Raw genomic sequence first — 20,384 nt, forward strand, 5'->3', positions numbered from 1 at the left:
AGATTGGAGAAAAAAATATTTATACTTACCTAGGAAAAGGGAAGCCTCTGGATCCTGCAGAGGCTACATGAGTCTTCCTGGCCCTCAATGTTGGCGTGCACGGACACTCAGAACAAATCCCAGAGAAGCTTGTTAGATATGTTATCATGGATAACCCTGCATATCCTAGCATGCGAAAGCGAATGCAGATTTGCTTGAGCAGTGTCCCATGAATAAGCTAATTAGACCTTATCTGCAAAGCCAAGTATATAAGGGTTCACTTGGTGTTTGATGCACACACCCTTTTTGCAAAATGTTTTCATTTTTCTTTCTTCTGGAAGCAGGTTGTGGATGGCCCTCTCTACATGGGCTGTCTGCAGCCTGTTTCCCCATTGGGGTGTGCAGCTGTGGAGTCCCCCCTGAGCTTTAACAGGCTTGGGGTGACCCACTCTTCACTCCCCCCCTTTCGTAGTGCTCCAAAGTTGCGCACATTTGGCCTGGCATAATAATGCACTTGGACGCAGTACGAAATAAGGTAGGTCCTGTGCTTTGGGAGGTGGGTGTGGGCGGCTCTCTCTGGAGGTGGCATTGCTTTGGGGGGGCCGCCCGCACTTCTTAACCTCCCCCCCAGGTGGGCGGCTACAGAGTTTCTGAGCAGTGAGAGTGTTTGAAGCTCTGTTGCCCCCCCTTTTCCTGGGATCCTGGGGGGGCCTCCACGTGGCGATCCTGGATAAGTGATAAATGCTGCACGAACTAATCCCCCTCAGGGTTAAAAATTTTGCGGTGAGTTAGTTGGCAAAACTCTGCATATCCTAGCATGCGAAAGCGAATGCAGATTTGCTTGAGCAGTGTCTCATGAATAAGCTAATTAGGCCTTATCTGCAAAGCCAGGTATATAAGGGTTCACTTGTTGCTAAATACTTACGTATTATCCCATCTGGAAAGTTTGTCAGCTTTTTGTTAAAGTTGTATTTGATTCCCTAGCCAGATCTAACCATTTTTGGAAAGCTGAAAGTCTCGGCTTTCCTTTGCACTGGATCCTGAGTCAATGCGATGCCCCATTCCCAAGTTAGGGGGAGGTTTGGGGGATGGGTGTCTCCTGCCCATGCCAGTAAGACAGAGACGAGATGAAAGTGCATAGCTGCGCTGCTCCTTCATCTCAGTATAGGTACAAGGATAAGTACATAGTAAATCAATTGAAGAGACCAAAAAGTTTTTTAAGATGAGCTTAAATATTTAATGTATCAAAAAAGTGCAAAAATTGGTTCACAAATCTTCAAAGAGGTTCATCTTTAGACACGCCATCCCATAAAATTGTTTAAAAAGATGAAAACGTTGACTTGTCTGGGGTAGACCCTTCTTCAGGCCTTCACAAACAATTTTGTACATCTGCACTATATACACAGCACAAGATGGAACGACATCTGGATCAAAACTAAGTCAGGAACATCCATCTTGAATGTTTAGGGGGGCAACAAATGGAACAGCATCTGGACAATAACCAAGCCAAGAGTCACCCCTTCCAACATAAATAAACGCCACACACAGGCAGAACCGATCAGGGGTAGAGGATAATTACACAGCATGTAACCCCTTAAAGGGAATGTCCGAGCTATTAGAAAAAAAAATCTTCTTACCTGGGGCTTCCTCCAGCCCCTTGCAGCCAACATGTCCCACATCGCAGCTCCACTCTCAGCCACTGGCACCCCCCCCCCCCCCAAACATTTATGTTCAGTGTTGTCTGTAATTAGTAAAAGGGAAACCATAGTCACACACTGGCTCACACGCATTGTCCAGTCTGCCATTGTGTAACAGTGATCCTCCCACATACCAGGACTATAAAGACTGTGGCAGATCTATACCAGTTAGGAACGGCATGTAGGAAGGTCGCTTTTTTGCTGCCGCCTGCACATTGGAAGTCAGACTACCTATGCCCACAGAAAAATCAGGACTTTGTACAGAGCTATGGGCCCCGAATAATTACCCTAGCGATGCCACTGTTAGCAATGCTTCAGATGTACTAGGGAAGCTGTTCAGACGCATATTGCCTGTATTTCCTTCACAGCTTGTACAACTGTTGTGTGCATATAGCTCATTATTCCACCTCTGTACAACGTGTAGGTGCAGTGTTCAGTTTAGTGTTATCTGTATCTCCCCCTTTATTCCTGCAATGAATGTACAGCGACATGGAAGATGCTGCCTCTACATACAGCCGTTTTGGTCCTGTAAACAAACAAAAAAAAACAGCTTACCAGCTCTGATCACTGCGGCCCGCTTTGTTTACTGTTGGGAGCTCGGGCTCGTGTGACCGCCTGTCTAATCTCGCTCCTCCAAAAAGACGTGACTAAGGAAAGTCATACAACATGCAAAGCTGATTGCAGTGTCATGAACAAAAATTAAAGTTAAAAAGGGAAAATGACATACTCATCAGCCAATAATAGTCTTTAAAGGAAATGTTCTGTTCCCTATCTATAAGTTGGCTTTTAGCTTAAAAGTCCATTTTCTTTAACTTGTACAAAGTGCATTTCTAAAAGCCATTGCAAAAACTAATACTACTTCACATGCATTACCACCAGGGAATTAACAAAAAAACTGAAAAAGTTTAAATACAAATAAAAAAGTTAAATCAAACTCTACCATGAATTAAAATGATGTATTCAAATGCCTGATGACAGCTGGAGAGACAATAGAATAATTGGGTTCATGCTTGACTGTAAGACAGCAGAATGGATGCATTTTCCAAGAAGAAATGTTAGGCCTTTGTTGACTCAGCTCAGGGAATTAGAAAAAGGATACTTTAAAAGATTGTTCAAATACAAAATACAAATAGCTCTTATCTGCACAGTCATTTTCATGCGGATTTATTTTTACTTCTGTTCCTGTAGAGCACTAAGATAAGAATGCAATTTTAACCACTTAAGCTCTCAGTCGTTTTCACTTTATGCATCCGAGCAATGTTCACCTCCCATTCATTAGCCTATAACTTTATCACTACTTATCACAATGAACTGATCTATATCTTGTTTTTTCCGCCACCAATTAGGCTTTCTTTGGGGGGTACATTTTGCTAAGAGCTACCTTACTGTAAATGCATTTTAACAGTAAGAATAAGAAAAAAAATGAAAAAATTTATTATTGGTCAGTTTTCAGCCATTATAGTTTTAAAATAATACATGCCTCCATAATTAAAACCCACCGATTGTATTTGTCCATTTGTCACGGTTATTTCACCGTTTAAATTATGTCCCTATCACAATGTATCGCGACAATATTTTATTTGGAAATAAAAGAGATTTTTTTTCCGTTTTGAACCCATCACTATTTACAAGCTTATAAAAAAAAAAATAGAGAGAAATATTTCATCTTTACATAGATATTTAAAAAGTTTAGACCCTTAGGTAAATATTTATGTGTTTTTTTTTTTATAGTAATGTTTTTTTTTTTTTATTAAACATTTTATGTGGGCATTTTTGGGCGGGTGGGATATAAATAGTGTTTTATTTGGAGAAATATTTGTGTATTGTAATGTTTTTTTACTTTTACTTGTAGTTTTACTTTTTGGCCACAAGATGTCAATCTTGATTTTGTTTACATGACGTCACTCTAAGCGTACAATGTACGCTTAGAGGGACATAGCTTCAGAAAAAGGTTAGCTTCCGAGAGAAGCTGTCGCTTTTTCAGCGGGGGAGAGGAATCAGTGATCGGGCACCATAGCCCGATACATTGATTCCTGGGCTACCGAATCCACGGCCAGGAGTGCGCGTGCACGCACGCGATCGGCCGCGGGAGCGCGCCTGTCCTCCTTGACGTTTTTATACGTCAAGGAGGACAAAGTGGTTAAAAGTAGACTGAAGCTGTCAGCTATACTAAAAAACCCTATACTAAAAAAAAAAAACCCCACATATACAAGTATATAAATACTTGCTCTACTTACATAACATATGTATTACACTGTCCACATTTTGATTTTAGTGATTTCTCTATAGTAAAAAAAGAGAAAATCCCTCTTAGGATTTTCCATTTTGTCTGTGTCTATCTTGCAGCCAATCCTGACATTATTTCCTCCCTTACTCTGTCTTTGTATCATAGCCAGCCCCCCTCCCAGTCTTCAGACACTCCCCCACCCAGCTCTGCAGAAGAAAATGCATTGAGAAATATTGGCCAATCAGAGAGGAACAGAGGTGTGGGAGGGGAAAACAGGAGGGAAAGAGGCTTCAGCCAATCAGGCTGCATTAGTTAAGTCTGAGGGGATAGTAGAATAGTAGAGAATAAAAAAAGAAAACCCAGCATGCCTTGCAACTTCTTTTGTGTGGCACATGTGCCAAAAAAGAGCCAGGGAAACTGTGGAATGATGTTTTATGGAGAAGAAAAATAAGAGTGATTTTTAACTTTTGGATTGCTTGGTTAGCATCCTTATTACTTGTTTACCAGATAAAAATAAAGAATTGATTTTTTATTTTATTCCCGACAGTTTAAAAGCAGATACGGGATGAAAAATTAACTATAGCAAGTAACTTGTCTATATATCTTATCTACAGTTTAGATGGTTTGCACAGTAAATCTAGCTGCAAACAGCTTCAACAGTATATGATTAGTTATTCCTGTGATACAATGTAAGCAGCCATATTCTGCTTGTCATCATTACACAGGCAAGCTGCTCTGCATCTCCTCCCCTTAGCCTGTGAAAACTTCACTGCTCTCTCCTCCTTTCTCCTCCCCTCTCCGCCCCCTTGCTTCTGAAATCTCATACATGCTTCAGCAAAAACCTCCTCCTCCCCAGGCTGAGCTCCCATGAGCACTTGCAGCATGGGACTCAGAATGCGTAGGTACTGGAGGAGCTGGGAGCATGGATACATTTATTTACATGCAGTTAGGTAATAAATACAATTAAAAAAAGCAGTTGGAGGGAAGAATGCGAAATAAACAATTTGTAAGGGGCAGAAAAATGAAGGCAGCAAAAGTTTGTCTTGTAGCCAATCTTGTCAGATTTTAAAAGATGTCAGAAACACCTGAACTGCTGGGATCCAGAGCCTTCCCTCTGCATACATGAGTATCTAAGTTTTTTTTTTTTTTTTTAGGTCCCCACAGTTTAATTGAAATTAAGTGGCTTTAATGAAAGGGTATTTGTCAGGTGACGAATGACGAACAGTCCACAACATGTAGTGTAGCCTGTCTTGATACAGAGCTATAATTGCATTAAGCCAGTGGTGTGTCGCCTTTTCATTTATTATTGCAATTCAATTATTAAGAACCTAAAACTAACCTCAAAGTCCCAATGCTCAAATAATAGTTGTAGCTGATCGTCTATAACCATTAATTACTATGTAGAAGCCAATCTGCTACTAGCCACATTGGAAGCCTAAATCACTGCTTGGGCACCCGTTTACCTATAATTAACACGGGCAATTATTAGAGGCCTAACGATCGCGGCACCCAATTGACCTGATCAAAAAGAAAGGTTCCAACCAGTATCCGCATAGTGTTCCTGATACAGTACTCTGTTAGTGTTAGTTGTAGCATTCTACAGTACAGCTTTGTAAATGTATTTTGACTTACAAATCTCAACTGCGCACAGTAATCATTTTGCAGAGTTAATGCACTCGAGGAAATGCTGGACTGTGTACATCTTTGAGAAGATAATGATGTGTTTGGTTTACTGTCAAATGGAACATCTAATTAACAAGTTAGCGAGGAGCATCTTGTCTCTCTAGCTGGATGAATTAGAGGTTAAAGCCATATGCAGAGAGCATCTGTCCAGAGAAGGCATTCTGAGGTAAATATCTGATTATTCTAAAGAAGCAAAGTGCTTAAAACCAGTTTAACTTTTTCATGAGGTAACATCTCTTTAGAAGACTTAATCCTCCTTGACTGACCTAAAAGGACAGAAACTTAAATCCTTCAACCATCAAAAAAACAAACCACACACCAGCGAAAAAAACATACATGCGCTACAAAAGGGGAATTAAATAGCACATGTCGGCTACTCAGACAGGACCATATTTTGTTATATCACATTATTGCGATATTATGGCAATATGCACAATGAAGTGCATTTTTCCCTGACAATCATTACAATGACAGCTAAATACACCATTGAAACACAATATATGAAACGCCTTGTGTGCCAAAAGTTTTGCAATTCTGTTTGGCCAGTACTGTCATGGCAGAACAGGCAGCAAAATCATCTCTGTAGCTTTCCCCTTTTCCCCACTGCAACAAAGAAATACAAACTGGGCAAAGCCCCGACTTCAGCCTGACCGGATAGTCTGGTGTAGCAGTGTACTGACAATTCTGCAATCTCCTCCTGCAATCAAACTTCCTGCCACAAATAACATTCTACAATGGCAATTCAGACAAGCTTCCTGAAGCTGAATACTCACCTGACGACAGATCGGAGAAACCTCACAGCTACGCCTACCAGTGAACTAAGTTCCCTAATCAATCTCCCTGCCCACGGGAACACGGGATGTCACACGGTGAGCGAGAGTTCAAACGATCGCAGCACTTCTTTGTTGTCGGGGATCTTAAAAATCAGATCCGCCATGACTGTTGTTATCAGCGCGCAATGCAAACCATCCTTCACCTAGTCACGCCTGTACACATGTCACGAGAAGCGGTCGTTTCAAAAATTGCCGGAAAAATTGCATAGTGGGTACGGGTCTTTACAGTGCAGTACTCCCCCTCCCAGTGTACATGCCTGGTGTGCAGAGGAGTGTATGAGCCTAATATAAAGATAGACTCAGTGTCTAAATAAAATGCATTTCATTACATATATTAAAAAATGATTTTCAATAATTTTTATTGAAGACATAACTGGATGAAATGCATGTTCATCCTATGGCCTCATTATTCCATGAGAGAGTAACTAAAGAATATTTTGTGCTTTTGGATTTATTGACTTCTCTGCCTGTATGCTTGTTCTCACTGAGCAATACAGTCACAGAATGAGCATTAAATAGATGAAAAGGATGTTTAAAGTCAGCAGTGGTAGGAATGTTTGTTTCAATGCAAATTGACTTAAATGCTATGCTAGCACCCAGAACAGCTACAAACTGCTCCTCTTGCTCCAAAAAGTGAGGAAAACGTATGTGATTTCATTTGTAACACTTTCAGTGTTAAAGGGTGTTAAAGGTTAATACACATTCATTAATGGTTTGTAGCAATAATATGCAAACATATTATACAAAACAGCTTCTCCTGTGGAATTTATTACTTTGCAAAGGTCCAACTAGACTGAGAAGCTCAGAATTCCAGCCCTAGAATATCTGAAGAACTTTTCTGTGTGCCAGTTTAATAATAATGATCCCGTATTGCTTATTCACATACATTAGACTTAATACTATCAAAAAAATAACATTAACATTGCATGTTTTCTCTTCATACAAGCAGACACTTTGTTGAAATGTTTGACGTTTGAACCTGAATAGGTATTTGAAGAAAAAAAAGGGAAAGCCAGAATTTCTCTATGTATAATGTCTTGTTCACACTAAGGGCGCTTTTGGGATTTTTTAAGCATGCACGATTTTGAAAATCGACCTAAAGGCGCTTGTGCAATGATTTCCCTGTTCACATCTGAGCGGTTTGATTACGATGCGCTCAGTAAAGCGCTGCCTGTACCATTTTTGGGGTGTTTTGCCTCAATAGAAGGTATAGGGAAATCACAAAACACATGAAAAAGTGGTGATTTCCTGAGTGCTTTTAAGAATAAATACATTCTTGTGAGCAGCACGGTGGCGTGGTGGTTAGCGCTCCCGCCTTGCAGCGCTGGGTCCCTGGTTCGATTCCCAGCCAGGTCAACATCTGCAAGGAGTTTGTATGTTCTCCCCGTGTCTGTGGGGTTTCCTCCGGGCACTCTGATTTCCTCCCACATCCCAAAAATATACAGATAAGTTAATTGGCTTCCCCAAAAATTGGCCCTAGACTACGACATAGACATAGGGCTATGGTAGGGATTAGATTGTGAGCTCCTCTGAGGGACAGTTAGTGGCAAGCCTATATATACTCTGTACAGCACTGCGGAAGATGTCAGCGCTATATAAATACTAAATAATAATAATTATTATTATTTTCCGCGTGAAAGAGTTCATGCCCTGACTGACGTCAGAAAGTGTTAAAACAGAATCGCTCTGCAAAAGTGGCTTTATAAAAAAATCGCAATGTGCAGGTAAGCGCCGGGTGGCGCAAAAAAAGATCACACACAAAATCGCAAAACGCTGGTGTCAGCGATTGTGATTTATGATGTGAACAAGGCCTAACAACAGGTCCATTAAGACTGCCCATGTTGGAGAGGACTTCCGAAAGGCATCAGCTTATACACAGAAAAGGCCTGTATTGCTAAATCACTCATTTTAATATTGGTGAACCAATAAATCAGATTTGGATATTCACAGTAACAGTTAAGGTGCCCATACACGGTACAATAAAATCATTCAATTTTCCCGTTTATTCGACTAAAATGATCAATTTTGCAGTTGGCTGATGGTGTAATGGTTAAGGGCTCTGCCTCTGACACAGGAGACCAGGGTTCGAATCTCGGCTCTGCCTGTTCAGTAAGCCAGCACTAATTCAGTAGGAGACCTTTGGCAAGTCTCCCTTACACTGCTACTGCCAATAGAGCGCGCCCTAGTGGCTGCTGCTCTGCTCTGGCGCTTTGAGTCCGCAAGGAGAAAAGCGCAATATAAATGTTATTTGTCTTGTCTTGTCTTGTCAATTCAAATGAAAGTAAAAAAAACCAAAAAACTTTTTTTATTAAGAAAAATGATCGAATATCCTGTTTTTTTCTATAAAAATCTGATCGGACATGTTGGAAAAATCTCTATATATTTGATCCAATGGAATAATCGAACAAAATTATCGAATAAAAAAACAAAAGGAAAAATTGTACCATGTATGGGCACCATAAGACAGGGTCCACACTAAACCTCACGTGCAATTTGCAAATTTGTGAATGAAAAATGGCATGCGTTTTGGAAGCTAATCAGATGTATTTTTCATGTAAATTAGCTTTATTGGAATTTATTCAGAATTCATATTGTATTTTTTTTTTGTGTGTGAAAAATTCACACACAAATGTTTGTACAAAAAAGAAATCAAAAAATTACAAACGCAGAAGCTTGCATGCATTTTCCGCAATGTGAACACTCACTAAGCTTATGCTTCCACCGGTGCGATTTTGAATGTGAATGCGATTTTGCAGCCTATTGAAGTCAATAGGCAGCATGCAAATTTGTGTGCGGGCAAAAACGTGACGGCATGCAGCGTAAACTCATATCGAGTGTCCGAGTTCCATAGCCGTGCACGGCAAAGCTAGAGGGATTCAGCTGCGAGACGCATCGCAGCTGTGCCAGCATCGTGTCTCGCAAGGTGCATGCCGTGCACAGTGAAAATGAAGCCTAATGCTGAGAATACACCATGAGATTTTTGGCAGCTAGATGGCTCGATAGATAATTTCCAACAGGTCCGATCTGATTTTGATTCTTGGTTTTTTTCTGATCGATTTTCTCATATAAGTGAATGGAAAGTGATCAGAAAAAAAAAAAAAGATATGCCCCCCCAAAAAACTCATTGGCCTCAATTCACTAAGCTTTATCGAACACTTTATCAAACGTTTGATAATTTACCTCATGAGTAAAATGTAATTTTAAATTCACTAAAGTGTTATAGATTTATCAAATGTTTTATCGATAAAATGTTCAATAAATCACCATAGTGAATTCAAAATTAGATTTTACCCATGAGGTAAATTATCAAACGTTCGATAAAGTGTTTGATAAAGCTTAGTGAATTGAAGCCATTGTGTATTCCTAGCATAAGGCTTCTACTTTTACTGGTATTCCTATCTACATAAACTGACTATTGCTTTCACTGGAGAAGGATTTCTGGTGATTCTCCAGCTTTTTGGTGATGAACAAATATTTTTGTTCACCATATTTATAAAAGTGTCAAAGAGCCATAAATATTTTCACCTTTTTCCACTTTCCATTCAATGTTCACCAATTTTGAGAATTTTTCAAATAAAGAGGTAAATAAACTTGTTCACCAAAAATACAACAGAGCTTTTATCAGTACTTGGAGGGTGGAAGGTCCATAGCAAAGATCTGACAATGGGGAGGGTGACATTTATCTCCAATTTTTTGGTCATTTCAATACAAGCCATCGATCCTTCAGTTCACCACGGGCTTGATTCACAAAGCCGTGCAAACTGTTTAGCACGGGTGTGCTAAACAGTTAGCACGTGAAGTGCCGTTCGCGGACTTTTGCGCGTGCAAAGTGCCGCGATTCGTTCGATCGCGGACTTTTGCGTGTGCAATTTGCGGCAAATTGCGCTCGCAAAAGTCCGCGAACGGCACTTCACATGCTAACTGTTTAGCACACCCGTGCTAAACAGTTTGCACGGCTTTGTGAATCAAGCCCCACGTGTACACTATTTCATAATGTTCAGTTCATTTTTCATGTTCAATTCAACGTACCTACTTTTATAGTACTTCTTTTCTCCATGTCTCCAGCTTTATTTGCCAATGAACGATACCTACTCTTGATGAAATGGTGAGATAAACTGAATTTTCCTCAAGTTTTGTTTATAAATACGGTAGGCACCATGGTGGCAAGTACCACTTTGGCACATTTAGTGAAGCCCATGGACCTACTGTGTAGTATGGAACACAGTGATCACATGCTATCTCTCAGCTGATCGGATGACTACTGTCATTTCAAAGTAGTTTCAGATATCAGGAAGTACTGCTAATACTATTGTGGCGTGTTGTCCACATACAGTATATACAAAACGAAAGAAAATGGTAAATTTCATTTACAGATTATTGAAAATGAGGCCATTCACCCATATGTGTTTATAGTGCCTAGTACCTCCTGTAATATAACCTGTAATATAACCATGAACCCATCAGCTGACCTCAAGTTAACAAAACTAATGCTATAGCAAAGGGTTAAATATTTAGCATTCAAAATAACAAGCAAACTCTCTAAATATGATAGAAATATAATACCAGTGAGTGGAAATACAGTATAATAGCATTCCATACTAAAGCACGTTGGCCCTGATCAACAAACATCTTCCTGCGAATTATCTTTTCTAGACAGCAAAGAGCAAGCAAAAAAGGTCACTGAAAAGAAGTTGTCTTAGGTTAATTCAAGTTTGATCCTATTTGTTTTACTTTTTTGTTTCTTGCTAAGTATGCAAGTATTGAAAAGGTTTTGCGGAAACAATGAAGTTAGATGACTCATGAGATAAACTTACTGGATAAGATATTTGTCTTTTCAGCTTCAGTATACAATACCTTTTCAGCATTTAGCCATCAAAGCACAAGATATGTTATGAAGTGGTATCAAAGTTGGTTTAATCAAGGACAGCTTGTTTTTAGTTTCTTTGTTGCTTAGCAGGTAAAGAATATTATAAAGATATTATATATTGTGAAGATGGGTGAGAAAAAACCTAAAGTGAAATAACTCACAGGAAATCCATACGCCAGGGCCAATATGTCCGGGAATCTTTTTCAATCAGCTCTAGAAGAAATTGATCAAAGCGATATTTGGCAGATGGCATCCAAATTATCAATCTAATATGTGTTTCAATCACTCAGAGTTGCAATGAAATCAATGTCAAAGCAATGTCATAGTGCATGGTCAGAAAAAGTAAATTGAACTACAGTTGATTAAAAACGACTGAAAAGGCAGCCAATTCCTGTGTAACCAACTGTAATTTTCCATCCTGCTTTGAAAACAGAATTTTGATTTCCAGCCCAATATTGATTGATTTCACTGATCAAACGGCCAAAAGTGTATTCAATACATCCTCAATTTAATTGAAGAAATGTTGTTGAAACACAAAAATTGATAAGCGTAGGGCTAGCTTTAGAGAATACCTGAAAGTAAGACTCAGGAACTGCATCAATTGACTGTTAACAGGTTCTCTTTGGAACCCAGATACAGGCCGCAAAGATTATGTGTCAAGTGAGGGATCTTCCCATATGCTGTCCAGCACTGAGTACATCTCTCTGTGTAAACACATCCACAGAAACTGGTGTCATGCTAAATGACTCTTGAACTGAATGAGAATTATTGGACATACCACAGCCTAAATTCAATTACCTTTCCTATGCTCCAGTTGGCATACAGGTTTACAGGCATAGCTCAGCTCGTTTATTTTCATCTGGCTCAGTTTAAAGCTTGATTCACTGAAGTATGATCCAGAGATGTTGTAATAGGACTGTCTTGTCATTTTCCCATTTGTTAAATTTTCATACAAGAAACCTCTCGCATTGTCTTTACGAAGGCCGGGATACAGAGATTTGGAATTCAATTTCATTCGAAATTGCCAGTCTTCTGACCGTTCTCCAGGCGGGTTCATAAATGGTTTGGGGAAAACATCTGGCATGGTTAGCATTTTGCTCAGATATGGAATTCTGGGCAAAAATCTTTTTGCCGCCGAGTAGGCTTTGTTACTTGCTTGCATCATGAGTTCTCCGTTCCTCTTATACAGACTTCCAGTAAGTTTCACAGAACAGCTCATATTCATCAGTCACTGGCTACAATCTAGGTGTTCTGTTCCCTTGCTATAGAGAGCTCTGGCCTGGTTGCAAGGCTCTGTCAGTTTATGAGCTTCTGCTCTACGATCATTTAAGGTCCCCCAGGTCGAAGCTGGTCATCGATAATATTTAGTCAGTAAGAACTGAAAACATTGAGGATTCAGCCTTGTATGACTGTTCTTACCACATACTGACCTGGCTCACACTCCTTCACCTAAGTGTGACATTCTTGTGGACTGACAGTCAGCTGCATAATTACTTCAAAACAGAAGGCATTTTATTAGCACAGACACTGTCTGCAGAAACATTTGTTTAGTTTGTTTAGTATAAGATGTGGTTGCTATTTAATTCCATTTCCTATTACGTCTGATTAATGAAGCTTCTTTTTAGAATGATATTATGCTTTCTCCCGGTAAACTCTTCTGTTAGCGCTCCTGGATTTTGTGCAGTTCTTTCAATCCAAAATGGCATAAAGAACTTGTCAACTTAGACAAAGAATCAAAGAATATGTTTAGTTTTTTTAAACACAAATTAAAACAGTGTGATTTTAGAAAAAAAAAAAAGAAGTAATATTTAGGAATTGTTAATCTCATCAGTTTTATTTATTTTTTTTAGTTATGGATTGCTTTAAAGAGAACCCAAGCCAGAGTTCGAGTTAAAGCCAATGTTAATTGAAATAAAAAAACAAAGAGATACTTACCTATGGAGAGGGAATGCTCTAGGTCATACATGAAATAAAGGAGCCTGGAAAAATGTCATTCTACTGCTGGATTCCATAGTAAAATATCGGTAATGTTAACCGATATTTTACAATAGCCAAACCTAAACCTACTCTCACACAGAACCCTCCCCTGGTGGTGCCTCACCCTAAGACGCAATTCTATCGGGTGCCTCCGGGTGTGGGAATTCTCAATGCTTGCTGCTAATTGGGCGCCCAAATTTAACTTCTTAGCCACAAAGTAAAAATGGTTAATTTTGGCTCAGCAGGCATCTGACAATGGCTGCCACCATGTGCCCAAATTTCCCTTTTCTGCTGCTAATCGCGGCTTTTATCATAGGCGCCTATGGCAATGCCTTTTCTTCTGTAAGGGTTCCTGCACCCTTTTTACCTGATTTAGGCTCTGGGTCCTATTGAGCCTTCCCATTCCTCTCCCGGTTCCCTGGTTCCAGTGCTGTCACCTCATTCCAATCTGTCGCCACAGGAGGCTTCGGAACTCTTCGGTAGCCCGAGTGCTCCCAAAAACGGATGGCTTTATACTGCGTGTGCGTGAGCGCGGGAGAGAACAAGCTTGCACATGCGCGGTATGAAGCCACCCATCTTTGGGAGCACTGGAGCTCCCAAAGACTTCTGAAACCTCCTGCAGTGGAACAGAGCAGTATTCTAGCGATCAGTCAAATACTGTTAACAGGGTTGACAGCGCTGGAACGAGGTGACCGTGAGAGGAACGGGAAGGCTCTATCGGACCCAGAGCCTATCCTCTCCATAGGTGATTATCTGTTTTTTTTACTTGACATTCACTTTAAGAAACACAGATCCACTGAAGAAGAGGGAAGCCTCCCGTGTATTCCTAGCCACTGCTTGTTGGGACTCTCTGCAACATCGGGGCTGTGCTCCTCTTCTGGCACGAGCGTGGCCGCAGCACAGTACCGCTCGTGCACGTGCAGCTTTGGCTTAAGGTGCAGGCACTGCTGTACTCACACATGCACAGTACCACTCGTGCACGTGCAGCTTTGGCTTAAGGTGCAGGCACGGCTGTACTCACACATGCACAGTACCACTCGTGCACGTGCAGCTTTGGCTTAAGGTGCAGGCACGGCTGTACTCACACATGCACAGTACCGCTGCGCTCGTGCCTCAAGAGGAACTGGGAGAAAGTATGGGAAGCCTCTATAGGATCCAGAGGCTTCCCTCTTCTTAGATAAGTATGTGTTTTGGTTAATCTCAGGTACACTTTAAAGTTAATTTTGTAAGACACTAAGGATACATTTTGCAGAAACTCAGCAGTCAGACCTTTATGGATGAGCTGTGATAACCTTATGTACACTGACATTCAGCAAACTCTTTATTATCCATTAAAGTGAATGCACAATAGGTTGCTAGGTGCAGCAATCCATATACCTAATAAAAGACCATCTATTGTGTCAGTTATGTCATTCATTGGGGGATGACAGAGTACATTATGGTAAAGTATACATCCTATTATTCTACCAATAAATCCACCTTTATAAAAAAAAATCTGTTTCATAGAATTCACCATAGAATAATACACATATTCAGCGCAGAGGTAACATTATTCTTGTACTGCAAATGAAACACTGTAAAAGCTAGACATCATTGTATAGCACAATATAAAAGCAAAAGACTTTTGGTTCATTTAAGCCAACAATGACATACAGAAACATTCCTGCTGTACAGTATAATGAAGTCTCATGCTATCACTATACAATCCTGAATCGACTCATACATACATCAATACAGGAAAAATGCTCCATTGGTAGTTAAAGGGGGAAAAAAGCTAAGCACTATTTAAACTTTCAGATTAGAACTAAAGTCTCTGAACAATGCTAGCAGGCAGACATCCCTTCACTTAAAATGAGAAAACATCTAACAAAACATTCAGATCACCACTATAATGACAGGTGGGGAGATTAGACCCAAACCCACTTGGATTAATAAGTCTATTCTGAGGTAGCAAGGAAAAAATGGGGGGGACCCCCTCCACCAGGGGTGGTGACAATCAAGACTGAACTGAGTATAACAGAGGCGCTGAAATAGATTAAAAATTCTAAAAAATGTAAAAATGGGTAGTAGTGGTGGACGTAATGGAAGAAGAATGAGGTCCGCTCAAACGGTACGATAAAAGTCCAATCTTTATTTAGAAAGTGAACATACTGGACATGGCAAATTTGTATGTTCACTTCTAAATAAAGATTGGACTTTTATTGTACCGGTTGAGGGGATGTCCTTCTTCTTGCATGGTGTCTGTGTGGTCGGGCTGCTCATGGTCCTGGTCCTGGTCGAGTCGGAGGAGTGGTGTACTTTTCTGTTCTACAGTGGTGGACTTACACTCCCAAAAGATGACACTATAGTCTACTTCAGTGAAGTATTTCAGTTTTTTTGAGATTCCCTTCTCTTATTTGTGTTGCGTTTCATGGGTCAAATCTACTTCCTACTCCCCATTATGGGAGCAACTAATAAAGAGTATCTTCATGTGTTGGCACCTCCATGTATTTGGGAAGACACTTCGAGTTGCCTTAGGAAAGTCCTTTACTTTGTGATTTAAGACCCGCATTGCTGCTATTTCCTAATAGCCACCTAAAGGTTCATTACATAAGATTCACATAGAACAGCATGCCGCTTTTGCTTTCTTAACAAAAAGTGTAATCCCAACCCCATACATTCATACAGTATGCTATTCATTGTCTGTCAGCAATCAAAACAATAAGACGTATTATCAAACGCTGAAACAGCAGAAAAAAAATAATTAAAATGCTATTGCTCGACGCCAATGTTTTTTTCTTTTTACTGTGCTGAGCAATCAAGGGAGAAATGAATTTAATAAGTGGAAAAGGAAAGTATGTTCCCTAGTGATTGCATACACTGCACTTAATGTTTTCCTAAACAAAAGACACATTACTGTTCTTCAATAGTCAATCATACCTTTGCAGGATGCTCAACAACATCATTTCATAAGCAATCTGTTTTATGGCATGCTAGCATCACTATGGCATCACAAATCACCTTAGCAGACCTCCGCCTATCTGGATTAGGTGCTTGTATGATCATATGGAAGAGGACCTGGATGTAATAGCAAGCTATCAGAAACATCCAGATGGCGTAATTCATTTGCATAATATTTAGCCATGGCAGAAACAGATATTAGAAACATTGAACTTTTAATTGGCAGAAAGTACTGCACATAATGTGCTGTTTTCATTTAACTAAAACCACTAAACTAGAACTGAGGTCAGAAGTTTCCAAAATGCCAGGGATTTAAAGCATGAATATTGGAAACACTCTTTTGGGTTGCACTTTTTTTTAAGTTGCACAAACTAATAAAAATGGCTGTTATTTTTTTTTTCATGGGGGTGGGTTTCAGTGTTTGGGGGGTGGGCAATTAACCTCTCTGCATATTTTTGGGACATTGTAGGAAACCCACTCAAACATAAGGAGAACATACAAACTTTGTGTACATGGAGTCCTGACCTAGTTTTGAACCAGGAACCATAGCTGGAGAGCTGGACATTAAAAGAAAATTTGTGATCAGTGTAGCAATTTCGTTTTACTTCACGGGAAGTTTGTGCTTTTTTTAATTTAATTACTTAATGAGTTAATTACTTAACTCATCAGTTATCATAGAAAGTGAACAGAGGCGCCAGCAGGATAAAATATACTAAAAACTTTAAAATTGCTTTGGAGGAAGTGGTGGACTTACCTCCCTGAAGCAGACATAACATTCTCAGTTTTCAAAAACATAGATTTATTAACATAGTCCTATAAACAGTGTTGCAACGCGTTTCACAGGTATATTCCTGCTTCATCAGGCAATAAACAATGAAGTAATCAACAGTCAGCTGTCATAATAACACCAAGCGCCTCTAGACAGAGGTGCTTGGTGTTATTATGACAGCTGACTGTTGAATACTCCATTGTTTGTTGCCTGATGAAGCAGGAATATACCAGTGAAACGCGTTGCAACACTGTTTTTAGGACTATGTTAATAAATTACGTTTTTTAAAACTGACAATTTTATGTCTGCTTTGGGGAGGTAAGTCCACAACTGCCTCTGCAGCGCCTCTGTTCACTTTCTACGATACCTGTGTCCACCCCTGGTGGAGGGGTGATATACCCCTTTCTTTCTGATCTACAGAGAGCAACTTCTTAATCCTGAGTGAGGTCAGGTCCTAATTCTCTCTATCTGCATTTACAGTGGTTGCCTAAGGGTAACCTGGGTTTGTGAGTATCATTTTACTTACCTTCATTGTCCATCCTTATCCAGTGCCTACTACACTATATTGGGCTCTCCCTTTTGAACTTCTCATCAGCGTTCACTATTCCATTAAAGTGTTTTCATTCACATTTCACCCTCTTAATAATAAGTCATAGTTACAAAACTGTTGGATTTGAGGTGCTTCTAAGAATGCACTAGGAAAACACAAGTATTTTTCATATGCAATATACAAACTAAGGAAAAGTAGAGAAGAGCATTTTCTAGCAGTAAACTTGGGCACTACAACAACCTCACATGGGGCCTTCAGTGTGACACCAATTAAGACAGGAGTAACAGCTAAGGGCTCTTCCACATCACATAACGCGTGCACGAACTGATTTTGTGCATGCGTTATGACCTGCAGTGACGTTGGGAAGTTGCGGTGCGACACTGATTAGCAGCGGTAGTTCTAATTCACCCGACGGGAAAACACAGTGGCTGGACGTTACAAATCTCCCAGATGTGTTACAATGTAATGCTCTGGAACTCTTTGTCTAATGTGAAAGGTAACATGAAAGTCAAACAGACTTTCATGTTACCTTTCTAAAAATAATCCTTCAAAAGAACGGAACAGCTCCTAGTGTGAAAGAGACCGAAGACTTTGCTGTATGTACAGCCTCAAAAACATTGACCGCATGTGTGTGTGTGCGTGTGTGTATATATATATACTATATATATATATATATATTTATGTATGTATCAAAGCAAAGAATATTACAAGGTCACCATCTTGAGCCAATAAAGCACTATTTTTTCATTTGATTTGATGTTAAATATTCTCATATTTTGCATGCATACAGGCTAAAAAGCATGCTTAGTTCGTAAGTCACTCTAGGTAATCTTTTTGTATGTTTTCCATTTGTTCTGTTAATTTGAACATTCCTATTTCTCAGTGAGCTATTTACATTGTGGTTATCGGCTATTAAGCTTTTCTAGTGGTCGCCTTAAAAAGACCTGCTTAGCCCATCAGCCTTTCAAATGTCACAAAGGTATTCGAAGATGACTGTGTGTTGAAAATAGAATAGAGGTTTTGTTATAATTACCCTTTCTGGCCTCTCCCAAAGCACAGAAATCTTTCTTTTTACACTAGCAGAACCCTGCTGAACCTGCCCTTTGCCTCTCAATTGCATGCTGCAGCCATTGGCTTTACAGGAAATACCAACAGAAAATGGAGAAGAAAATAAATACGTATAAAAAGTGATGCTGCAATGCAGAGACCCTACTGGCAATAATTAAAGAGCAACTTTACCAAAATATAGCAATAGGAGAAAAAAATAAATCAAGACATTGCAAAGTGAGTTGTTAAAAAAAATAGAGGGTAGGTCAAGAAGAGATTGACACTCGCTGTATAGTTCGTTCATGTTGTTTGACCCTCCATGAGCCTGCAGGTCAGCATCTTCACTTGTGGCAAGAATAAAGAAAAACAGACTGCACCAACTGCCCTTATCTATAAACACTCCCACTAACAATGTGGTAGGCTCAAGCTGGCAACAGCTATCTCCCACAATGCAATTAGGTTCACAGATAGAAACCTGTCATGGCCATGGCTCTGACATCACACAGTGGGAGGGGTTTCACCTCAATATCAGCCATACAGATGTTCCTGATGATCTATTTGAGAAAACGTACAGATTGCTTGTGGCAAAGGAGGTATCGGCTACTGATTGGGATGAAGTCTAGTTTTGCATTTAAGATCCTCTTTGAAATTATCTTTGTCTTGGCGTGGAATAAATGATACGACCACTGTTTAGGAACAAAAAAGTATTACACTTTATTAATTTATTTTGCCAAGTGTGCACAATTTGCCTTGTAAAGCAGTAGTGGAAAGGCAGATACGCACGTAATTTTCAAAACTATCCATACACTATAAAGTGAAACTGCCATCAAAACTTAATTTTACATTTTGGGTAGGAAAAAGAAGAGTTTGAATCTTTGTCAAGCTTTTGTTAATATCAATTTTCCCTAATGTGTTTTCTCCCATTTTCTGTTGCCCACAACAATGTGGATAAACATTTCTGCCAATGTGTATTTAATTTTTCACCACCACATTAAAAACAGGGTGATGTAATTGGTTGGCCCAAAACTTGCAGGCATGCAGTGCAGATTATGTTCTCTAACCTCTGCCATGTGGATGTTGGACTAAATCGCTCACAGTTGCCCATTAAGGGAATTGTGCCAAAAGCCTTGCATCAATAGGTTACAAAGTACACGGACCTTAGGCTACAAAGGCGTTTAGGTCTAAAGATTAAAATAACAATATAACATTTTTTTACTTTTAAATATCAAAAGCATGTCTATAAATAACCCCTCTTTGATCTAGCTATTTTTTTTTTTAAAACGACTAATCTACTAGACCCATGTTCACTTGGCGAACCTATGGCACGCGTGCCAGACCCGGCACGCATAGCCTAATCTGCTGGCACGTCAACGCTGCTTATGAACTGGCCGCAGCGTCTGCTAGACGCCGCGCCAGTTCATAGCCCGCAGCCCCGCAGTCTCTCGGGAGGCAGAGCAGGGCTACGGGGAAGATGGCGTCCGAAGCCCTGTACTGGAGACTATTTGTGTCTCCAGTACAGGGCTTCGGGCACCATCTTCCTATAGTCCTGCTCTCTGCCTGTCAGCGCGGGAGACATGCAGGAGGATCGTCCAGGGGAGATGCGCGCCAGAGGCCGGCCGAGAGAGAAGACTTCTGTCAGGTGTGTACATTACTTTTTTTGCAGGTGAAATGCAGCTTACTGTGTTATTGTCTGCTAAAATGTTTCCCACATTGCATGTATTTTCTGGTGAAATGTGGCCCACTGCATTTATTTTCTGGTGAAATGTTGCCCACATTGCGTTATTTTTTGGTGAAATGCTGCCCACTGCGTTTATT

At 40.0% G+C, this 20,384-nt stretch overlaps 1 protein-coding gene across 13 annotated transcripts in view; it reads right to left on the reverse strand.

Annotated features, from left to right (window-relative positions):
- Positions 1-20,384, reverse strand: part of THRB (thyroid hormone receptor beta) — a 479,584-nt gene that overhangs the window by 94,658 nt on the left and 364,542 nt on the right. For 3 of the 13 annotated variants that reach the window (XR_011020803.1, XM_068236149.1, XM_068236153.1), the window contains exon 1: positions 12,085-12,534. The exons of 8 other annotated variants lie outside the window; for them this stretch is intronic. Coding sequence is in view for 4 of the 5 variants with exons in the window: in XM_068236149.1 (XP_068092250.1) it covers positions 12,085-12,511 (427 nt within the window). In the remaining variant the exon portion in view is untranslated. Of the gene's footprint in view, positions 1-11,447; positions 11,560-12,084; positions 12,535-16,182; positions 16,220-20,384 lie in introns of those variants that run through there. 2 more of the 13 variants (XM_068236154.1, XM_068236151.1) reach the window with 2 other exon arrangements.

Source organism: Hyperolius riggenbachi, chromosome 5 (assembly GCF_040937935.1).
Source record: "Hyperolius riggenbachi isolate aHypRig1 chromosome 5, aHypRig1.pri, whole genome shotgun sequence".
NCBI classification, from domain to species: domain Eukaryota; kingdom Metazoa; phylum Chordata; class Amphibia; order Anura; family Hyperoliidae; genus Hyperolius; species Hyperolius riggenbachi.